Here is a 21,915-nt window from a genome sequence, read left to right as displayed (position 1 = left end):
CCAGTTACACCACATGATCTTGAGCTAGGTGGCACTTTTTAGGGTTTAGTTTGAGACCTGCCGCCTGGATCCTGGAGAAAACTTCACGCAGACTGGAGAGATGGCTCTCAAAGGTGGGGCTGTATATCAGAACATCATTGAGATACACCATACACACCTGCCATGGCAGCCCTCTGAGCACCAGCTCCATCATCCGCTGAAACGTTGCATGAAACGTTGGATGATTGCCCGTTTTGATGTGATGTTGAATAAGCGTGCATTTCCCAGTCACTCCTCTGGATGTGCTGAATATCTCCTGGTGTTCTGCCAGCAACGCAACCAATTGTGCCTTCTGCTGCTGACTAGCCGGAGACTCTTCCAGTGACACAAAAGGCACTTCAGTGGGTGAATTGGCAGAAACTGTCGCCACTGGGATCTGAGGGAGTGACACCAACTCAGACTCATTCACAGAGAAAAACTCCCCTAGATGCATGCCCTTTCTCAGTATCATGTCTTGATCTGTAGGATTTAACACACAGGCGGTAGTAACTCCATCCTTCACCGAAGTCACTGTGTGAGCAACGACACACTCACTTTTACTCTGGAGGTTAGGCGCTAAGTAGCCCACGACGTCAGGCAGCTGGTCAATGGCCCCAGCCGGGGACACACACACTGGCACCATCATCTCGCTGAGGGGTGGCAATGTCATAGCAGTTGCGATTGAGACATTACAACACTCAGGAATCAAGTCTTTGCCGCTCAAAAAAGGAATATCAGTGTCCCATAACTGCAGTCTGCCACGGGAAAAATCCGAGAGGGCATGATTAGGGACCAGAAAATCCAGGCCCAGCAGTGCTGCTTGTGTAGACCCCCGAAGTACGTAGAAAACATGCTGCCAGGATTCATTACCCAGATGTAGGGTGGTAGTTATGGTGCCCAATGTGTCAAGCATCTGGCCATTCACAGCGCGTGCAGCAATAAAGTCAGCATTTATGGGTCGCTCGCGCAGCGCTGGAGCTGACATGCGAAAATCAGCACTGATAAAGGACTCTGTAGCTCCTGAGTCCACCAATATGTTGATTTCAGTCCCTTCAATGCTCCCCCTCACATATGAGGTACTCTGTCACTTTATCGCGTCTTGTATCGATGCATTACTGGCTGAGCCCATAGGTGTGGTAGCTGGTGTTTGGGCCCCAACATCAGCTACATTCTGTTTCCCGACCAATCGGCTGGGTCCTCTCTCTTGGGAGAGAGAAAACGCACTCCTCTCGTCCTCTGTGTTTCCTCATTAAAGGGGCCCCTGGTAGATCTAGGGCCCCTCCAAGTTGGAGAGCCAGCTCGGTTATCGTAAGGCGACCGGTAATCCTGTTTCTCTCCGGAACCTCTTTCTGCTCCACGTTCCCGCCATGCATGGTCAGGGGAACGTCCTCTCTGTTCACCCCGCAGGCGACATGACTGGCAGCCCTGCTCCCTGCATACACACTGACACTGACCTCCACGCACTGAATGAGAGGTTTTCCAGTCGTCCTTCCAGCCACTGGATCTCAGTCGATTGTTTTCCTCTGACATTCTCCTCATTTCCATCCTCATTTCTTCAGTAATTCTGTCCATTGTTTTGTACAAGCCACCTCCATCAGATATGGACTGTACCATTGTTGCTGTACCATTTCCTGTAAGCGGCTGGCTTACATGGGTGTTGACATAGTCCATCTTTAGAGTCTCTCTGGCCATCTCACATCGGCCAGCGATGACCAGGGCCTCATCCACATCAGTAGCCCCCTGCTCGTGACATTTAGCTCTCAGAACCGGATCGAGCCCTGCCAGAAATCTGCGGAATTTCTCCTCTCTGTGAGCTATATCACCGTAGCCCGGGAATGCTTCTTGAACTAGCTTGCTTATATCTGCTGCATACACTTCCAAACTCTCACATGGAGCACGGACACGGGCAGAGAGGTTCGCTCTGAAACAATCCAGAAAATGTCTTTGTCCAAAAGCCTCCTGTAATTTCTCCTTTACTGCAGAATAGTCGGTCTGCACGGCCTCTGGCAGGCTATCCCACAGGAGAAAGGCAGCCTTGGTGAGCCGCGTTGGCAAGATCCTAGCAAGTTCATAATCATAGTCACCTCCGTTGCCTCCTACCAGCGCCTTCACAGCTACTTCATACCGTCTGGCCCAGCAGGGGAAACTTTGTTTTTCCTCCCCGGCAAATGGCGGTGGAAGTTCAATCCTGACATTGCTGGCGAACGGCCGATCTCCGCGCCTCACATTGTAGCCCAGCGGGTCCTCTTCGTATTTCCACATTCTGTCTTTTCTTATTTTACGGAATCTCCGTGCCGTGTTAGCTAAACACTGTACAAAGTTAAGCTAAGCGGGTGTTAGCAGTGGCTAACGTTAGCTAACTAGCTCAAACTTCGGTGAACTGCCTTCTACACTTACCTGCCGATGGGTCTTTTCAGTAGGAAAGCGATCCCACCGCTGCCACCAATGTAGCCGAGGGTTTATATTGCGCCTATACTTTAGAATAATAATAAAATAGCAGACACGGGGCTCCGCATTCGGCGCCAAGATGACAGCCACTTTAATCCTTCTCACACCCTTCTCAGAACCTCTTACTTCTCTTCCTCCTTCCGTCTCCTCCTCCACAATAAAGGCACAAAACACATACACCGGAACACTGCTTCTTAACATACTCAACATAATAGCTTACAATGGCTTGATAAATACAAAAAATATTCTTTCTTTACAGACTAGTCTGATAACATTACTGTAGGCGAAACAGCCATATACTGGTTTTCAAGCTAACGTGCTGACCTCCTCTGACTTTAGGCTGATCAGTTGGATGAATCAAGCCTGCTAAATACAATTATGTTTTTGTGGAAACCACTGTACTAGCTAGTTTCAATTCGAAACCTAACGTTAGAATAATTAAAACTAGCATTTATCGGGTCCAAGTATTCTCATACTAAAGTTAGCTAGCTAGCCTTAGCATTAGTAGCTAGCTTGCTGCACGCTCGGTTAACATTCAATGTTAAATATACACGGGCCAGGTGGACGAATTGAGCTTCTTTCAAAAACGAGTATTTGATATCTAAATGTGTGAAATATACATCTCCCACCGTATTTGAACAATTTGATAATGCTTGTACTTACCTCAATATCTCGGTGGAGAAAGAAGAGAATGGGTGAGAGGTCCAGTTATTTTTTATAAAGGTGCAGAGTGGTTTCTGACTTTTTTTCTTTTTCTTATTTTCAAGGCAGAGATCCTCCTTGTGGCACTGGCACTGCAGTGGCTAGTCTGTGGCAAGCGTCAGTCAGGCGTCAGTCAGGTGCCACAGCTGTGGCATCCGAGCAACACTCGTTCGACACCTGTCAAGACATCCAAGCATCTACAGAGTGCCAAATTACCCTGACAAGTGGTTATGCCTAAATGTTCGAATATTTTTTTTTTTAAATATGTAATATCTTCACTCTTCCTCTGCTTATATGTAGGCGTCATTAGGTGCCACAAGCTGCCGGTGCCAACAGTTGTCACAGGAGTGCCACCACTAGTCACAGGAATGTCGCCAGTAGTCAGTGCAGTGCCACCAGGCATCAGAGGATTGCCACCAGTAGTCAGAGTGTGCCCCCCTGGTCCGTGTACGTACTTGTTTTATTCTTTTGAAGAGCGACGCAAAGTAAGACAGTTAGTCCGGAAGTAAAAAAATGTCAAAATAAAAGTCAAGGCAATAGAATGACCGTATGCAAGACAACTGTGATGCAAGCACATACCAGGGTAACATTAGAGGAAACATAAATAAATATAAATAAATAAACGTGGGCCGATGGGAGTATGTTAGCAACAATAGTTGACTACATGCGATTTAATATTAATTGATCCATGTACACAGCAATAATCAACTTTTCGATTAATCTGTGGATTGTTTGATGCAATACAGTTCGTAATATAGTTTAATCAAAATCCTATCGTGACAACAATGGGTGTTCTCAGGAAATGTGGCTCCACCCGCTCAACTCGGCAGCTTATTGACAGGTGCCGAACGAGTGCCGCTCGCTTGCCACAGTTGTGGCACCTGACTGACGCTTGCCGCTGTAGTGCCACTGAGGTACCAGTGCCACAAGGAGGATCTCGCTGTCTCTCCTTTTTTTTACAACCTTATTTAGAGCTTGTATACAGCAAGTTTAAAACACTTTTTTTGTATTGTGTAGATTTATAGGATGGAGCCAACATTGAAGGATAACTTTGCATGGATGTCATTATATACATGTAATGTAATATAATTTATTTATTACATTATGTAATAAAACTATAATAAGAGTAATGTAAGAATCACAAAATACAAGGAATTTGCGTCCTTGTGGTATGATGCTAAGAAAAAAAAATGAGATTTTTTTCAAACAATAAGAAATAGTTGAGATAAGCATATCATATATGATAAGATAGAAAAATAAGCTGAAATAGGTACAAGATAGGGTGTGATAACGGTAAAGTAATAGAGTAGGTACTCTGGAGTGCAATAAAATAACTGTACAGATATGGATATTTATAAAAAGCTTTCGATAAAAATATATACATGTTTAAATGTGCAGATAGAGTATAGAATGTAGCAGCTAATAATATATATGGGGCTGGCTAGATACATATTGCAGTATAGTATGTGTGGGTGTTGTGTCTATACACAAGTGTTTATGTAGAGTGTGTGTTGTGTCAACTGTATGAGCAGAGTGTCACTGTTTGGTTTGTGGCGTAAGATTTTGGTCTTGATAGCCCTCAACATCTCGCCAGAGAGGAGTGTGCTTCTTCTGAAGCCCATCTCCATTAAAGCGTTTGGCTCTAGGTAGACAATGACGTGGCGTCAGCCAGCTTCAGGAGCAACAGGTGGAAAACAGAAAGCCTAGCTAATTGTTTCATTTCATCTCGATTTTAAGGGAATTACGTTCTGGTCCTATATCCAGAAAAGAAACAGTAAGGTCTCATTGACTGTCTGAGCTTGTAAACACACTGGATTTGAATCTGTGATATATTCTGGGAAGGCTGAAAACTGACCAAAATGCTACAGTTTTGTCAATTACCGTTGCTGCTCACGTCCAACTTCTAGGCGAGGTTTTAACTTCTTTAACGTTACTCCTGTCCTGCAAGTTATTATGGATTTGTAATATGTGTCTAATTTGAAAGTAACTCGGTTTTATTTTGAAGTTCATGAGCGGAAGTGCAAACCTGTACTGCCCTCGTTGGTTTTATTGCATGCAGAACGCGCGCTGATCACTTCCGTGATGTAAACTGAACTACAAACGTCGACAGGTCGTTTAGTTGCGTGTCGGTTGGTTGTCTTAATTTACGTAGACTCACTTTGACCTCCTGCCACTGCGAGGACTGTGTGTGTACATCTGAAAAGTTGAGTATAAACCCACTACAAACCAGTTTGTGTACGATTTATGGCTCATAACAATCCACGGCGATTGATATGAACACGTCAAGTTTTGTAAATACAAACTTTAGCAGTGCTCTGGTACGTTTTGTCTGTACGAGAGAAGGGAAACCAACCAACCTACCGGGGCTTGAAATTCAAAGTGAAGGCTGGTCTTGCTAGTTGACAGATAACTTAACTTAACTTAACTTAACTTAACTCATCGGTTGTAGTTAACGTCAAGGCATTTTGCCCGACAGCTATTATGTGTTCCTGCAACGTCAACAGAGAAGCTAACAGTCACTTATCTGAACTGCTAACATCTTGTACGACAGACTTTCGTGTCGCGTTTTTCCACACAAACAGTTGTGTTTCATTTGGGCGTAACGTTAGCTCCGGCTAATCCATACAGCAAGTGTTAAACAGAGGCACAATAGCCACCCTGTTGGTATATATATCACACTATGCGGTGGAAAATGCCCTAAAACTGTACATAAGTTAGCTGGTAAATATTGCATCACGTTTACGTCTTACCGTTTCTATCCGGATAACACTGCGAGTTTTGATGTGTTTTTCTTTGGCTGGATGATCTGACAGTTGCACAGCTTAAAAATTTAAGTAACACAACAAGAGGGTAATTAGTTTCAAATGATCTCTAGTTATAATCAGATGATACTAGATATATAAATATACTTCCTTGTTGTTCATTTTAAAACAATACACCCTCGCATTTTCATAAAACATTTTAAAACCTAAAAGGTAACCACTAACATGCATTTCTGGTCTGCGTCTTTTTAGAGAAGGATGGATCGTTCTGATAAGTTTGGATTTTCATTCACAGTCAGCCACATTTTTTTGTTGGAAAAATCAGTGATCATGCACCAATCACACTTTTTTTATTCTCCAAATACCTAAACTGAAGGTATCCGCGGATCTGTAGTACTGATGCCTGGTGTTTAGTGATGAATAAAGGTAATATTATGCATTGAGGAACCATGTGGTAAAGTAAAATCAAGTCGGTTTCCTGACTCCATGAGTATAACCAATTGTGGAAACACATAGTTTTGTATTGACAGTGTTAAAAACACTGTATTATCTGGCTGGTGAGATTCCGCTTTATGAAATCAGTATCACTCCAATATTGATCTGGTGTATTAACATGGTGAGAGAAAACATCTTAATATATTAAAAAGTTAGTAAAGTCTGTCTTAAAGCAATACTGACATATTTACATACATTTAAAGTGTTATTGGTCACTTTTATCATTCCTTCTGTCCATGCAGGCCTCAAAGAGATCCCTTTCTGGGGGGATTTCCATAGTGATTTGGGGACAAAATCTCTGCCTGATCACATTAGCTCTATGTTGGCTTTATGAGACAGCATCATCCTGGTTCAGTTTGTTAGTCTTGTCGGACCTTTTCAGAATAAACCCAGAATTTCTGAGCTATTTGTATAAAACACCCTCTGGTTCCTGATGTGATCATAAAAATAAAAAATCTAATGTTTGCCAATATCTTGCCAATGTTGCAGCTGCAATAACCTTTGTGCATGGATTTTCTGTCTTGTCCTCCCGCAGCACCATGAGTCTTCGAGAGATCAACGAAAACGTGAAGCTGGCCCGCGAATACGCCTTGCTGGGAAACTACAGCTCGGCCAGCGTTCTGTACCACGGCTTGCTGGAACAAATCAAGAAGTATGTGTACACTGTGCGGGACAGCAGTTTTCAGCAGAGATGGCAGCAGGTAAATACTGCTTGAAAAAAACACATCAGACAAAACTTGAAAGCACATGTTCATTGCCAGATGGAGCTGCGGATGGCAGCCTCCAGAGTCAATGCAAACCCTTCTCTTTCTGTACCGAACACTGTACGCCAACACAGTCGGACACAAGAATAGTTTTCTTCTGCAGGCTGTCACTGATTAACACTACATCACTCATACACTGTCAATAACCTTCCAACACCAAAATATCCACTGCTCCAATTATAGATTGTGATTTTATTGAATGTACAGTTAGTTATTTTAATATGTACATATCATCTGTCAGTTTCAATATAAATCGAACACACTGTATAAACAATATATATCTTAAGATGTACATACTGTACGTAATCATTCAGTCCATTCAGTATTACGTATATTTATATTTATTTGTTTTCATTGTTTACAACTTACAGAGCATGTGACTTGTGTATATACATTGTTTCTTATTTTATTGTTCGTCTTTGGTGCTTTTATTATATATATATAAATAATATTTATATTTACACTTCATAACTACCTAGCATTCCTGTCCATTCTTTATCTGTCCAGCTTTGTTGTCCTTGTACTTAGCTGTTATTTCTTTTTCTTGTGGAGAGAGAGAGAGAGAGAGAGAGAGAGAGAGAGAGAGAGAGAGAGAGAGAGAGAGAGAGAGAGAGAGAGAGAGAGAGAGAGATATCCATGCTTGGCCAATCTATTTTCTGATGTGCAACCTTGTGTTTGCTTCTCAGCTGTGGCAGGAAATCAGCGAAGAGAATCGACAAGTTCAGGACATAATGTCGACTCTGGAGAACTTTCAACTGGACACGACGCCCGCTAAACCCAGTATCCACGACGATTGCGAAATAAGGCCTGTGCCCGTGGAGCAGCGGTATTGATTAGTTTTGTTTTCTTTAAGCTTTCTCATTCTTTGCCTAAGTCAGTTTTCTTTCTGTGCTGTGATACCAATTTGGGCTGTGCAGGCCTATTTAACTGTTCACCTTTGCAGAGCACATATCTGTGATCTGAGGTTGAGTAAGCTGTTTGTCTGTTAACAATAGCTCTGATGTAGTCATATGATTGATATTAGTGAATGTGAGTTCCTGATGTGAGCCTGTTTTGTTCCTGCTCTGCCCCCTAGAAAGATGGCCCGTAAACCTCATAATGCCTCTTTGTTCTTGTTTTCTTTTCCTTTTTTTCTGCTTCAAACATGTTTTTATTATTTTTGATTTTAGACTGACAATGGCTTCTTTTTTCCGCAGACATTCTCCTTGTCCCGTCAGACGGCCAGCCAACCCCTATAAAGACAGCAAACCTCCCAACAACAGGCTGAGCGTGGCTGTGAGGGCCCAGCAGAGGAACTCGCCCCGTGGGGCCAACGGGGACAGAGGCAAACCGTCCAAAGGCAAAGAGAAGAAGGAGGCGAAGGAGGCCGCTGGCAAAGTAAAGGATGACAAGGTGAGCAACGTGTCGGTGGATTCGACACACCACCTTCGTCCCTCATTATATTGCATAACATATATTTAGGAACATCTATTTGCATTGTTGATTAAACAGTCTGCTTCCCTGTAGCCATGCCTAGCCTATAATTCCAGTTTTTTGTCTGGAAGAGCAATAATGTTTTTGTTTATTTCTGCCTTCCAGAACAAAGCAGATGTCCAGGAGAAAGAAGTGAAGAAGTTCGACGGTGCAGGATGTGATAAAGACCTTGTGGAAGCTTTGGAGAGAGATATTATATCTCAGAATCCAAATGTCAAATGGTACGTGTTCATTAGAGTTGTGGGTGGAATTTTTGGGTAATATACTTGTTTTCTGTCTTGGCAGTTAACTCCTGCTTCCAGTCTTTGTAGTAAGCCAGGCTAAATATGTCCCAGATGTGCCTCTGTACTGGATGCCGAGAGATAATGAAATCATATTAGTCTTCTTATGTGTGAGAGCAAACAAAGCAATTTCCAAAGATGGTGGATCCTTTTATCGTTTGTTTTATTTTATTTTTTCAAGAAAGAAAAAAGATTCATACCTTTTTATGAAATATTTGTCATTTAATAACCACTTAATACAAAGCTACCTTAAACTGAACCAACGCCTACAAGTGATCTTGGGAAAAGACACAAAGCTAAAAATTTCCTGCCACATCTGTAACAAATTTAACAAAAATCACTGGCCGAACACTTGAACGTAACATTGTTTTGAAATTGGAAGTGCAAATTCAAGAACTGCAATTTTTGAATTCTGAGAGCTGCAAGTTTAATTAGACTTTACTTTGTAATGAATGATACCGTAAGCTAATAGAGGTGAAAGTATTAGTAAGCAGCTGTTGCTTTTCGAGCTTCAGATGACATCTGTCATTGGCAAAATTCACTCAACTGTAGCTAATTAACATTAACTCCACCCTGCATCATTTTGCAAAACCATGTAGTTGTGAAGTTTCTCCTGTATGCGTGTGATGATGATTTCAAAATCGGTTAAGATTTCAAAACTCAGCAGCCTTAGTACGGCTTTACAAATCTCAGTTCGACATTTTCTTCAAATCGTCCAGTGTTTCATCATCAGTAATATACAGTAAGGACTGCTGTTTGGACAGCTGTTTAGATTTCACTGTCTGACAGAAAAACACGTCATTAAACACAAACTTAACAAGAACCGTAATTAGTGTGTTGTTTATCAAGCAGCTTGGTTGTGATGGTCACCTGCCTTCTTGTTTCCTACTAGCTTTAATCACTGTTCACTGTTTCTTAGGGACAGCATTGCAGACCTGGTAGATGCAAAAAAACTCCTGAAAGAAGCGGTCGTTTTGCCGATGTGGATGCCAGCATTTTTCAAAGGCATACGAAGGCCGTGGAAGGTGTGAATTAAAAAAAATCTAGGTTGTATTTGTTTATATATATATATCTCTCACTAAAGCTTTTTTTTTTAACTTTAGGGAGTGCTTATGGTGGGACCTCCTGGCACGGGGAAAACACTTTTGGCCAAAGCAGTTGCCACCGAGTGCAGAACCACATTCTTCAATGTCTCCTCGTCCACTCTCACCTCCAAGTACAGAGGGGAGTCTGAAAAGCTAGTTCGCCTTCTCTTTGAAATGGTGAGACTTTCCATATGGGCTTGGCACCGATGATAACCAAGTCATGTTTTTCTAGGATTATCAAATGGTTTGGGCATTTTTGGTATCCAGGGCATCATTAAGGTTTCCGGAGAGAAAAGTATTGGACTAGTTGGGTGGCAAATGTGATGTACTACCCTGTAGCCATAACGTAATAAGTAATGTTTTCTGTGAATCTTTCTGCCTCTAGTGGTCCAAATTTGGATGTAAATTTCTGTATTATGATTAGGACTGGTACATTCTGCAGACTTAAGCTGAATTAGGCATCTGTTCTCACATTCTGTTAAACTTTATTTGACATTTGTACATTGACATGTTGTGGTCTCGGTCAGGCTCGTTTTTACGCTCCCACTACGATCTTCATTGATGAAATTGACTCCATGTGCAGCCGTAGAGGGACTTCAGAGGAACACGAGGCCAGCCGGAGAGTCAAGGCAGAGCTACTGGTGCAGATGGACGGTATAATGACAATGAGACATAACACAACCATAATTGTATCATTTACTGCTTATCTTATAGTTGTTCTTAGAAATTTTTTAAGTCTAAAATGGTGGAAAGAAGCTAATAGCTCCATAGCATTAGTTTTTCTAAGGCTTTTTCCATTATTGTGGCTTTTGTGTAGGTGTTGGTGGAGCGTCAGAAAACGATGATCCATCAAAGATGGTGATGGTGCTGGCTGCCACCAACTTCCCGTGGGACATCGATGAGGCTCTGAGAAGACGGCTGGAGAAGAGGATCTACATCCCCCTGCCTTCAAGTACACTCATTTAGTTTTTTTAATTTTTTACTTCTTGACAGTGCGGTCTCCATAAGTCTCACGATTAGCAAAGATAGCGTGACCAAAGTTACTGCAGACTTATGTGACCTGTGAGTTTTTACTGTTCAACAACTAGCGAACAGACAGACTACACATGTTCAAACAGAAAGGCCTCTCATAATGTTGGTTATTAACTGCACAATGTGGTTTTATACCAGATTAACCCGCTTGGGAGGCCCTGAGGGCAAAATTAGCCCCCACTGAGCCCTGCATACCTTGCATTCTGTATCCTGTCACCTTCAAGTACAGTGCACACAGCTTCATTATGTTTAGTTTTTAACACCAATAATCTTATGCTGGAATACTACCTGGTTCAAGGTTTGTTGTATGCCAGTTTCTGGTATTTTAACTAAAAACATAATCATTTAGGAAAGTGCAACATGTGAGTACAATATAACCATTAATTAGAGTCTTAAAACTCAATTTTGACAAAAGCCCCCTCTACAAAACAGGGCCTCAAGATCAGATTGTAATGCAGGACCACATGCCCTTATCATCATTGTTAATGTTGGGCTTCAGTGGTGCATATTCCAGGGTGCAAGCAATACAGAAGAGCCTTAAACTTGCATTCTGTCTAATGTCCATCACGGGGCGACTCCTGGTTGCAAAAAGAAGTCTGATTTGTATAGAAGTCTATGAGAAAATAAACCCTACTTTTAAATTGATTTATTATCTCAGTAAACATGAGTTTATGGTCTCAATCTCTAGTTTCAAGTCTTTGTTACTACAGCATGATGTTCGTTTAGTAAATCATGGTACATTTAGAGTCAAATAGACCATAAAGCAGAGTATGCTTTGGGGAGTGCTACCTTGTGATTGACAGGTCGCTCCCAGAGCCCCAGAGCAGTTGTCTGTGTTGCCCGGTCGGCAGTCCGAGTGGGCTCTTTATTCATGTTACCTGGTTGGTGTATATGTGGTAGGCTGTGGGCTTCCTGCCTGCTCCACTCACTGTTGCATTACTGTTTGCAGCTGAAGGGCGAGTGCAGCTGCTCAAGATCAACCTGACAGAGCTGGAGCTGGCCAGCGATGTGGACTTGGACAAGATTGCAGAGCAGTTGGAGGGTTACTCAGGAGCCGACATTACCAATGTGTGCAGGTCAGCCACCTCCACTGTTTCCCATCCTTCACAGTTCTAATGTTGATCTTCACAGTAGTTTCTGTTTTTAACAGAGATTAAACAACAAATGTATTCACAGAATATGATCGTTGCTAAAATATGTGTCATTGCTACAATAGATAAAACACAATAAGGGTTGGGTGTCCACCAGTGACCGACTGGATCATACCATATAAACACAGTTGTTCCTGTGGTTGCTTTCTGTATCCTATTCACTGTCAAATAAAAGCAAAAATGTCATAATAGAAATCTAAGAAATAAAATACAGTAGCTTTTTGGGAAAATTAGAAGGTAATTTGCAGCAAAATTTTAGAACACAATTGGAAATTTGTAGCATTTACATTTCTTTATTCACTAGCAAGGGCAACACTGTCGACATGATGCATGTAACCCATTTAATAAGGATTGGGCATGACAGACCCCCCTCAAGACGGAAGAAACGGGAATAGAGAAACATGGTGGGAGGGAGGGGCACAGAAACTGATAGAGGAAGAGAAGGAGGGTTAGGCTGGTATTTATAGGAATCCCGGAAGCGAAAAAGTTGAGGTGGTCCTGAAATATATTGGCAACAAATCTTAAATGAGATTTTTTACTGAACATGAGATTACAAATGTATGGATTGGAAAAACTCGTAATTCAAGATAGTAAATTGATTTAAGATTGCATTTAAGAGCACAATAAAAGCAAAGGCTGAAGGGATTATTGTAGGAATTTAAGTCATTTGTGTGATTTAAAAAAAAAAAAAAAAAAAAAAAAGCCTCTCTTGAAATCTTTGCTGAAAGTGTTCAAATGAAAACCGTCGTTGTTATGCTACAGGGACGCCTCTCTGATGGCCATGAGGCGGAGAATCGAGGGTCTCACACCAGAGGAGATCCGTAACATCTCCCGGGACGAGATGCACATGCCCACCACCATGGAGGACTTTGAGTCCGCTATGAAGAAAGTGTCCAAATCCGTGTCTGCCACTGACCTGGAGAAGTATGAAAAGTGGATCGAAGAGTTTGGGTCCTGCTGAAAAACACCAGTATCCGAAATGTGTAACTATTGTTGTAGGATAATGAGTTTGTGTGTGGCAGGTTGTGTTGGTGGATTTTTCTGAATCATTCAGGTGATATTGAAGAGTAGGTTTATATTTAAGGTCAATACATGCTCTTTAAAAGTCGCACCTCTTCATATTGTACATTATGTTAATGTTATGCAAAACAGGGACTCTCAGGGAAAATGGTTATTTCTCACAAATTACATTTGTTTTAATGATCCTTAAATCATTGACATTTAAGACAAATTCAACCGTAGCTTTGAGGAAAAACTGACAATTGTTAGGATGTCATTTTTCTTGCAACACACTGACAGTTGATTTAATTTCCAGAGATGTTTTACTGCTACTTTGCTTTCCCAAGTGTCATATTTGTTTTGTACCATTATTTTTAATCATATCAAATGTTATTCCTGTCCTGTTTTTTTTATTAAACACACTTCATTTTAAGTGTGTGAAATGTATGTTTCTTCACATTTTTGGAGATAACACCAACAAAGACATTTCTATAAATAAAGTTATTGATTATTGATATTAACATTGTCTTGCGTGTAAGTTTATTTACAATATATCTGCTGGCGGGAGGAAAAATAACACTCAGAGGACATGCTGAAACATTCACTTTCAATTATAAGTGGCTGAACTACTGTTGAACCATAGATACCGAGGACACAGATTTCTTAACCTGAGTGAGAGGAGAGGAGGGAGGCTTGCAGTTGCTGTTCTCATTAACAAAAGATGGTGCAACCCTGGACATAACTGTCAAGGAACGTGTCTCTAGCCCGGGCATCAAACTTTTAGTATGGAAGTATGCAAGAGATAAAGGGTTTGTTTTGAGCCCAAAAAATACCTGGTGTTTTAAGGGTGTTTTTGAAAGGTCAGACTGACAAGTACATTTTAAAAAGTACACAAAAATACATGTTGAAAATCTTGCACTGGAGTAGTTTTGGATACATTAAACCCACTTTTTTGACCAGTAATTGCCCTTGTGCCCACCTGCATAGTCCCTCACACAGCCTAGGAACACATTGGTAGTGATACCCGAAAGGTTTATCATCAAAGTCATTCTTGACCATAAATCCCGATGAGATCTTCATCAAACAAAAAAAGAAAAACCATCCATAGGTCCAGATTCTTTCCTAATAATAATTTACCCACTGAATTTGTGTTAATGTCTTTGAGGGGCTGCTTTGAGACCAAAAATTAGGAAGTGCTGAAAGCAATATTTAGAGGACAACGAGGGGCTCGCAATCTGCATCACTGAACTCAACCTGGACTGTAACTTGTTTCCCCAACAATGAGCTGACAGCACATCTTCGACCTGAGACTGGAAAAGATCACCACACTGTGGTAGACATCATGCCGGATCCCGGTAACCAAGAAAAGGCAACCCGAAGCCTAAAACGATGTCCCACGTGATGAAAACCCTTGAGAGACTGATACTAGCCTCCCACCTCAGGACCCTGCAGTTTGACTACCAGGAAGACGTTGGAGTGGATGACGCAATCCGGTTTTATTCCCACCTGGACGAGGCTCAGGAGCAGATTGAGGATCATGCTCTTTGGTTTCTCCAGTGCTTTTAACACCATGCAGCCTCTGCTGTTGGGAGATAAAGCTCAGGGCCAAGCAGGTGAACTCTCCACGTTTGTCCTTGGTTACGGATCACCGGACCGGCATATCAGTGAACAACAGGAGGAGGAATTCTGAGGCCTGGTAGGGGACTCTGTTGGGCCGTGCAGACTGAACCAGCTGCAGCTAAACAGTGAGACAACTGAGTCTGTCTGTCTATCTCTGTTTGTGTTGCTTACAGTAGGTTTGCATTGTAATTTGTTTATGACTGCATTTGAGTCAACATGGGCCTAGTTTGTAGGTCAGTTTTCAAACTAAAGTCAAAACCTTACAATCGTACATGGGCCATCCTTACTGGCCCATGTATGGGCCAGTAAGGATGACTGTGTTTAACACCTGTGTTTAATGACAGTGTTTAACACCTGTCTTGCGCATGCGCAGGTCGAGTCTTTATATCAACAAAGTCACCTGTGACCTCGGATGACCCCCGTCGTCTATAAGTTCCGGTGTCATCCTGAGATCAGTCCTTTTTCATCTTCTTGCTACGCAGGCTAGCTACCATGGTAGTAGAAGCTTAAGCGAAAATTATTTGTCTATGATCAAGACATATTAGAGTTTGTCGCGGTAGCCTTGTGACCACTGGTCAGAGTTGCGGATCTTCGCCCATCAAAGGCTGCTACAAGCTGTCCCTCTTAGGAGGGAACGGCGTGTTTCGCCGTTTGGACCATCGAGCCCCGGACTCAGTCTGATACGGGCCATCTAAATCGCGAAGACAACAATCGGTGAGATCGATTAACATTGTTTCTAGAACCATTGTTCGTTTTTTCCATGGTTGGCAGAGCGCTTCCGCTCTAGCTAATCCAGTGGCGGCGTGCTAGCGGGAGCGTAGAGTTACGCTGTCGGGCCGCCTTCACAGTTAACGGAGCGTTCTCGCTCAGGCTAACTTGGTGAGATGCTAGTTAGACTAGATCGGCATTGACATTGTGTCCATTGATTACTTGACACATTACGGTTGTCACAGTGAGCAGAGCGTCCTCGCTCCGGCTAACTTGGTGCTAACTAGACTAAGCTAATACTCGGATGGTGTCCATTGGTTTTGTAAACATTACGGCTATCAAAGTTAGCAGAGTGCTCTCGCTCAGGCTTACTGGTGGGACACCAATAGTTACAGCAACTGTCCAAGTGAAGAGAGTGTCCTCGCTCCCCCATCACTATAAGGACTGTTTTTTCTTGGCCTGTTTCCACAGTGGCAGACTGCTCTCGCTCAAGCTAACTGGCGGGACACCAATATCTGCAACAACTGTCCGAGTGAAGAGTGTCCTCGCTACCCTCTCACTATAAGGACTATTTTTCTTGGCCTGTTTCCACAGTAGCAGAGTGCTCTCGCTCAGGCTATCTGGTGGGACACCAATATCTGCGACGACTATCCTAGTGGAAAGTGTCCTCACTCCCCTCTCACTGACTGTCCCCTGCCTGTTCTCGTCAGCAGAGCGCTCCCGCTCAAATTGACTTAGCAGCCCACACCAACTAGTGGGACAAGGGTTCCTCCAGAATTGCGACCATGTTTAACTCTCTCGGCTGTAGGACATGTATGGCTCCTCTTCAGCCGGAAGACGGCCATGACCTCTGCCCCTCTTGCCTTGGCCTCGAGCATCTGAGGGAGGGCCTCTCAGAGAACTCATGCATGAACTGTGGCATCATGCCTCGAGTAGTAAGGGCTGGTAGGCTCGCCGAGGTGGAACACCTGATAGATGAGGGCGACCTCCCCCTGTCAGGGCAGCTGAATCCAGCCCAACCTACCCATTCCAAACGCCAGGCCACAGAAACCGCAGGGACTCCCTCCAGAGGGCTAAGCCCAGCATGCTGTCTTCTAGAGTGGATCTGCTGACTGCTGAGCTTGCTCAAATGAAGTCGCTTCTCCTGACCCTCCACCCTAGTGCAGGGATGGATCTGAAGCACCAGATCCATCCACGGCTGAGCTTGGTCCAGAAGAGGACATTATCTCACTGGCAGCGTCAGCCAATCTCTTTACTGAGTACAGTGAAGGGCGGCCCTCCCATGCTTCTGGGCCTGGCTCCCCTTCCTCAGCTCAGAGTTCTTCAGAGGGGGCAGTCGATAACTCCATGGGGTCTGTTATTCGCATGGCACTAGCACGCCTGCAGTTAGATACACAGCAGCCGGAACCTCCGCCTGCGAGTGCCTTCTTCAGGGGCGTTCCTGCCCCCACCACCTTCTCTGATCCTCCCTCCGAAGAATATCTGAGGGAGCTGCATGAATGCTGGAGAGACACCGGGACTCTGTCCCGTCTTACATCGGATGGACGAACCCTGGCGGCCATGCAGGACGCGGCAAAATTTGGCCTTGCCCGTATGCCAGCCGTTGAGCCGACTATTGCGGCCCTCATAGTCTCCCCTGAGGAGACCCTGAGGCCCGATGCCAGGTGCCCTCGACCCCAATGTCGGGTCACAGATGACCTGCTATCCAGGGCTTATGACACAGCAGCGCGCATGGGCCTTATCGGCAACTCCCTCTCCCACCTCATGCTTGCCCTCTCAGCTTCTCTGCAGCAGGATACTTCCGACGCTTCCGCTACCAGCTTCAGTGATGCTTCACTGCAGGCGTTTGCGCTCATGTCGAGGGAACTTGGACGTCTGTTGTCCACCCTGGTCCAGACTCGTCGCCAGGTTTGGCTAGCGCAGTCTCCCCTGTCGGAGACATATAGGAGAACCCTCCGTACTGTCCCAGTGGAACCTGGTGAGCTGTTCAGGGCGTCTGCTATACAGGCGCTTCAGCGGACCATTGAGGCTAGCCAGACCAGGCAGCAGTTCTCTGGTCTTCGCAGAGACATGCCCGCAGACCTAGGGGTCCCACTTCGGCCCCCCGAGGCCGTGCTCAGCCCCCAGCTCACACCAGTAGCCGTCACAGACCTCAGCGTCCCGCTGGGAGGCCGGCCCGCTACCCAGACAACCCTACTTACGTCCCCCCCAGACAACCTCCGAACTTGGGGACTAACACAAAGTCCCACCCAAAGCCTCTAGAGGCAGGGGGGCCAGGAGATGATGTCTCCGGGCCGGCCGGCGGTTTTTTCTCTCAGCAATAGATCAGCTACTGGGCAGCTCATGCTTCAGACCCCTGGGTGGTGTCCACCCTAACCCAGGGGTACAAGCTTCAATTCCGACGCCGGCCCCCAGCCTCCAGCCGGGTCAAAATGACCAGCATCACCGACCCGGCAAAATCCCTAGCCCTTTACCAGGAGTTAGCCGCGCTCCTGGCCAAGGGTGCAATCGAGAGGGTGGACCCCCTGTCACAACCCGGGGGGTTCTACTCAACTTACTTTCTTGTAAAAAAGAAAGGCGGTGGACTGTGCCCAGTCCTAGACTTGAGGGGACACAACAACTTCCTGAAGGTATTACCATTTCACATGCTGAGCACAGCAGACATCCTTTGGGCTGTTTCCAGGGGAGAGTGGTTCACGTTTGTCGACCTGAAGGATGCCTATTTCCATGTTCCCATTGTGCCTCACCACAGGCAGTTTCTGCATTTCGCCTTTCAAGGCCGTCACTTCCAGTTCAGGGTGCTCCCATTTGGACTCTCCCTCTCCCCACGGGTGTTCATAAGGTGCGTTGCTGCTGCCCTTTCCCTCCTGAAATCACAGGGCATGAAAATACTGCCATACTTGGATGATTGGTTGATCTGTGCACCATCCCGTCTTCAGGCAGCACAGGACACTGCTCCCCTCCTCTCTCACGTGGCCCGGTGGGGTCTCAGGGTGAACATGGAGAAGAGCTCCCTGACCCCTTCCCAGAGGGAAGTGGTGTGGCCCTGGATGCAGTCACTATGAGTGCCTGTCCGTCACCCCAGCGTGTGGACGACATCCTCCAGTCTCTCCTCCTTCCGAGGGGGCAGGCGGTTGCCCTACATTCTTTTTCTCCGCCTATTGGGCAAACTGACAGCTGCCTCAGCTATCATTCCCTTAGGTTTGCTGTCACTGCGTCCCCTGCAGAGATGGCTGAACAGCCTTCACTTGGACGCCAAGTGGCAGAGACACAGGGCAATAGTAGTAGCAAAACAGTGCCTACTTGCTCTATCCCCATAGAGGGAGAGAGCATATCTTCCAAATGGTGTCCCCATGGGCTCGGTCCCATTCCGCCGGGAGGTGGTCACAACAGATGCCTGCCTCTCAGGATGGGGTGCAGTGTGGCAGAACAGGACTGCTCAGGGGCAGTGGTCTGCTCAAGACCACATGGAGCATGTCAATGTTCTAGAGCTATGGGTTGTGCACCTAGCGCTCAAACATTTTCTGCCAAACTTGAGGGGAAAGCATGTGCTTGTCCGGTCGGACAACACCTCTGCTGTGTTCCACATAAACCATCAAGGGGGTACCAGATCCCTAAAGTTACTACGGGTATCCCATGCCCTTCTGACTTGGGCGGCCCCTCGCCTTACCAGCCTTCGGGCAATGTACCTGCCAGGAGAGCGGAACCAGGTCGCAGATTTCCTGTCCCGTCACAAGCCTCCACCGGGGGAGTGGTGGCTTCATCCAGATGTGGTACAGAACATCTGTGGTCTCTTCGGCAGAGCAGAGGTGGATCTCTTTGCCTCGGAGACGTCGACCCACTGTCCTCACTGGTTCTCCCTAACAGAGAGGACCAGTCCTCTGGGTCAGGATGTCCTGGCTCACATGTGGCCAGAAGGGCTTCTTTATGCCTTTCCACCGTTCCCTCTGATCTTGCCAACACTTCTCAGAGTTCTTCAACAGGGCCACAGCCTCTTGCTAGTGCCCCCCTTGTGGCCAGCCAGGACTTGGTTCTCCCTACTGCACAGATTCTGCTGCAGGACATCCTGGCGCCTCCCCTACAGGAGAGACCTCCTGTCGCAACTAGGAGGCCGGATTTGGCATCCCGATCCCAGCCGCCTCCAACTATGAGTCTGGCTGCTGGAGGGCCCAACCGGCTGCTGACTGGCTGCATAGAACCAGTCAGAAGAACTATCCTGAATGCCAGGGCACCATCTACCCGTCTGCAGTACGAAAACAGGTGGAGGCTGTTTTGTGACTGGTGTGCAGTTTGGAACAAGGACCCAGTACAGTGCCCCGTGCCTGCTGTACTTGAGTTTCTGCAGTCCCTCCTAGATGAGAGCCGGTCTCCCTCTACCCTGAGGGTATACGTGGCGGCTATTTCATGCTATGGTCAACAATGTGCTATGGTCAACAATGACACAGTGGGGAGCCACAGACTGATGTCCCTCTTCCTAAAAGGGGCTCTGCGATTGCGTGCCCCGAGGGCCCCTGCATGGGACCTACATTTGGTATTGGACACCCTATGCTTGCCGCCTTTTGAACCCCTGGCACAGGCGGAGCTGAGATGGCTGGTGACCAAAACATTTTTTCTCCTTGCCATCACTTCAGCTAAACGTGTAGGCCAGCTGCATGCCCTGTCGGTGAGTGAATCTTGTCTGAAGTGGAACTCGGATGGCTCGGGTGTTACTTTGTGTCCTAATACAACATTTCTCCCAAAGGTGCTGACACGCTCGCATATCAACCAGCCTATCCAGCTTGCGCAGTTTGACCCCCCATCAGGAGAGGAGAGGTCAAGGCTGCTGTGCCCAGTGCGGGCCCTCAGAGCTTATGTGGAAGCCACCGTGTGCATACGGCAGTCGGAGCAGCTCTTTGTCTGTTATGGTGGGCCTAAGAAGGGCTGTGCTCTTTCAAAACAGCGCCTGTCCCACTGGATAGTGGAGGCCATTGCCTATGCATACAAGGCGACCGACCGTGCTCTCCCATCCGGAGGGAAGGGCCACTCTACCAGGAGTGTCTCCACGTCATGGGCAGCCCTGAGAGGTGTGCCTGTGGAGGATATATGTGCTGCGGCCTCATGGGCATCTCCGAGCACATTTACCAAACACTACAGAGTCAACGTTGCCACCCCTCACCCACTGGGGAGTGTTCTTTGGCCAAGTTCCTCTGCCTGAGCTATACGAGGTAGGTACTTGTGATTCCTCGTGACTCTGTTGATATAAGTCGTCCAGTGTTAAACACTGCCTCTGGCGGTCAGTAAGGATAAAATAGAACGAAAGTTACGAATGTAACTACGGTTCTATGAATCCTGGATGACCGCCAGAGTTCTTGGTCACGCGGAAACCCGTGAGCTTGCGAGAAGATTCTGTAGGACTGATCTTAGGATGACACCGGAACTTATAGACGGGGGTCATCCAAGGTCACAGGTGACTTTGTTGATATAAAGACTCGACCTGCGCATGCGCGAGACAGAAGATATCCAGTGTTAAACACTGCCTCTGGCGGTCATCCAGGATTCATAGAACCGTAGTTACATTCGTAACTTTCGTTTTAAGATGTTGCCAATGTGCAATATAGAGTATCTATAAATGTTAATGATGGTTTAAAGGACTTCTGGTAGCAATTATATTTGCAGATAGTCATTATAGTAATTATAGTAATTATATAGTAAGTATTGTGAGGTATCCAGGTGACCCAGTTTGGGTCCGGCTGCTCGATCTTTATTGCATGACATCCTTCCTTTCCCTCTCTCTGTCAGATCTCTTCTGTATCTTGTCCAACAAAGAGGTACACACATTTGCAATGCAAATTTTGAGCGCACAATGCTTTCGCGATGATTTAATTTATGCCCAGTTTAAAATGTGCTGTCTCAGTTCCCTCCACCTGCTCTGGTAGATTCACAGTATTTGAAAATGTGAGAGGGCACTTACTTCTTCTTGTCCAATGTTTTAGAGATACATGCATCATGCTCTTCGATGAACAAGAAAGCTAATAGACCACACTGAAAAGCCTAAGGTGGGATTTAAAGGCCCTGACGCTGAAAACTTAGTTTGCCATTGAACGGTTTTTATTCTAGGCAAATGGACACATACGTATATGCATAGTTTTCAACGTTTTAAAAGCATTATCTGCATGTCAAATCTAATACATACAAGTTTCTCAGTATGTCTGCAATGTCAAAATTGCCAAAACTGAGAGCATGCAACTTTGGAGATCCACAACAGGAAAAGGAAATCCAGCAGCTCACTCAAACTTAATAGTTTGAGTCCTCATCTAATATACTCACACTTCTGGGACAGAACAATGCAGCGAGTGTTCACAGTATGCTCAACCATAATAATCACACAAGATGAAGGC

At 45.3% G+C, this 21,915-nt stretch overlaps 1 protein-coding gene across 1 annotated transcript; it reads left to right on the top strand.

Moving 5' to 3' along the window:
* The first annotated feature begins 5,271 nt into the window (after positions 1-5,271).
* On the top strand, positions 5,272-13,731 carry katna1 (katanin p60 (ATPase containing) subunit A 1). Its single transcript, XM_068708598.1, has 11 exons — positions 5,272-5,371; positions 6,961-7,126; positions 7,876-8,015; positions 8,386-8,581; positions 8,768-8,883; positions 9,863-9,968; positions 10,047-10,205; positions 10,556-10,682; positions 10,846-10,980; positions 12,010-12,136; positions 12,974-13,731. Exons 2-11 carry the CDS (start codon positions 6,965-6,967, stop codon positions 13,170-13,172), a joined length of 1,467 nt encoding a protein of 488 aa, XP_068564699.1. The 5' UTR covers positions 5,272-5,371; positions 6,961-6,964; the 3' UTR covers positions 13,173-13,731.
* The last annotated feature ends 8,184 nt before the right edge of the window (positions 13,732-21,915 follow it).

The sequence above is a fragment of the Cebidichthys violaceus genome, unplaced genomic scaffold, assembly GCF_023349555.1.
Source record: "Cebidichthys violaceus isolate CVI_PGR_0920_01 unplaced genomic scaffold, fCebVio1.0.p SCAF_14, whole genome shotgun sequence".
In the NCBI taxonomy this organism is placed as follows: Eukaryota; Metazoa; Chordata; class Actinopteri; order Perciformes; family Stichaeidae; genus Cebidichthys; species Cebidichthys violaceus.
Note: the sequence above shows the minus strand (reverse complement) of the source record. Positions and strands in the feature narration are given on the sequence as shown.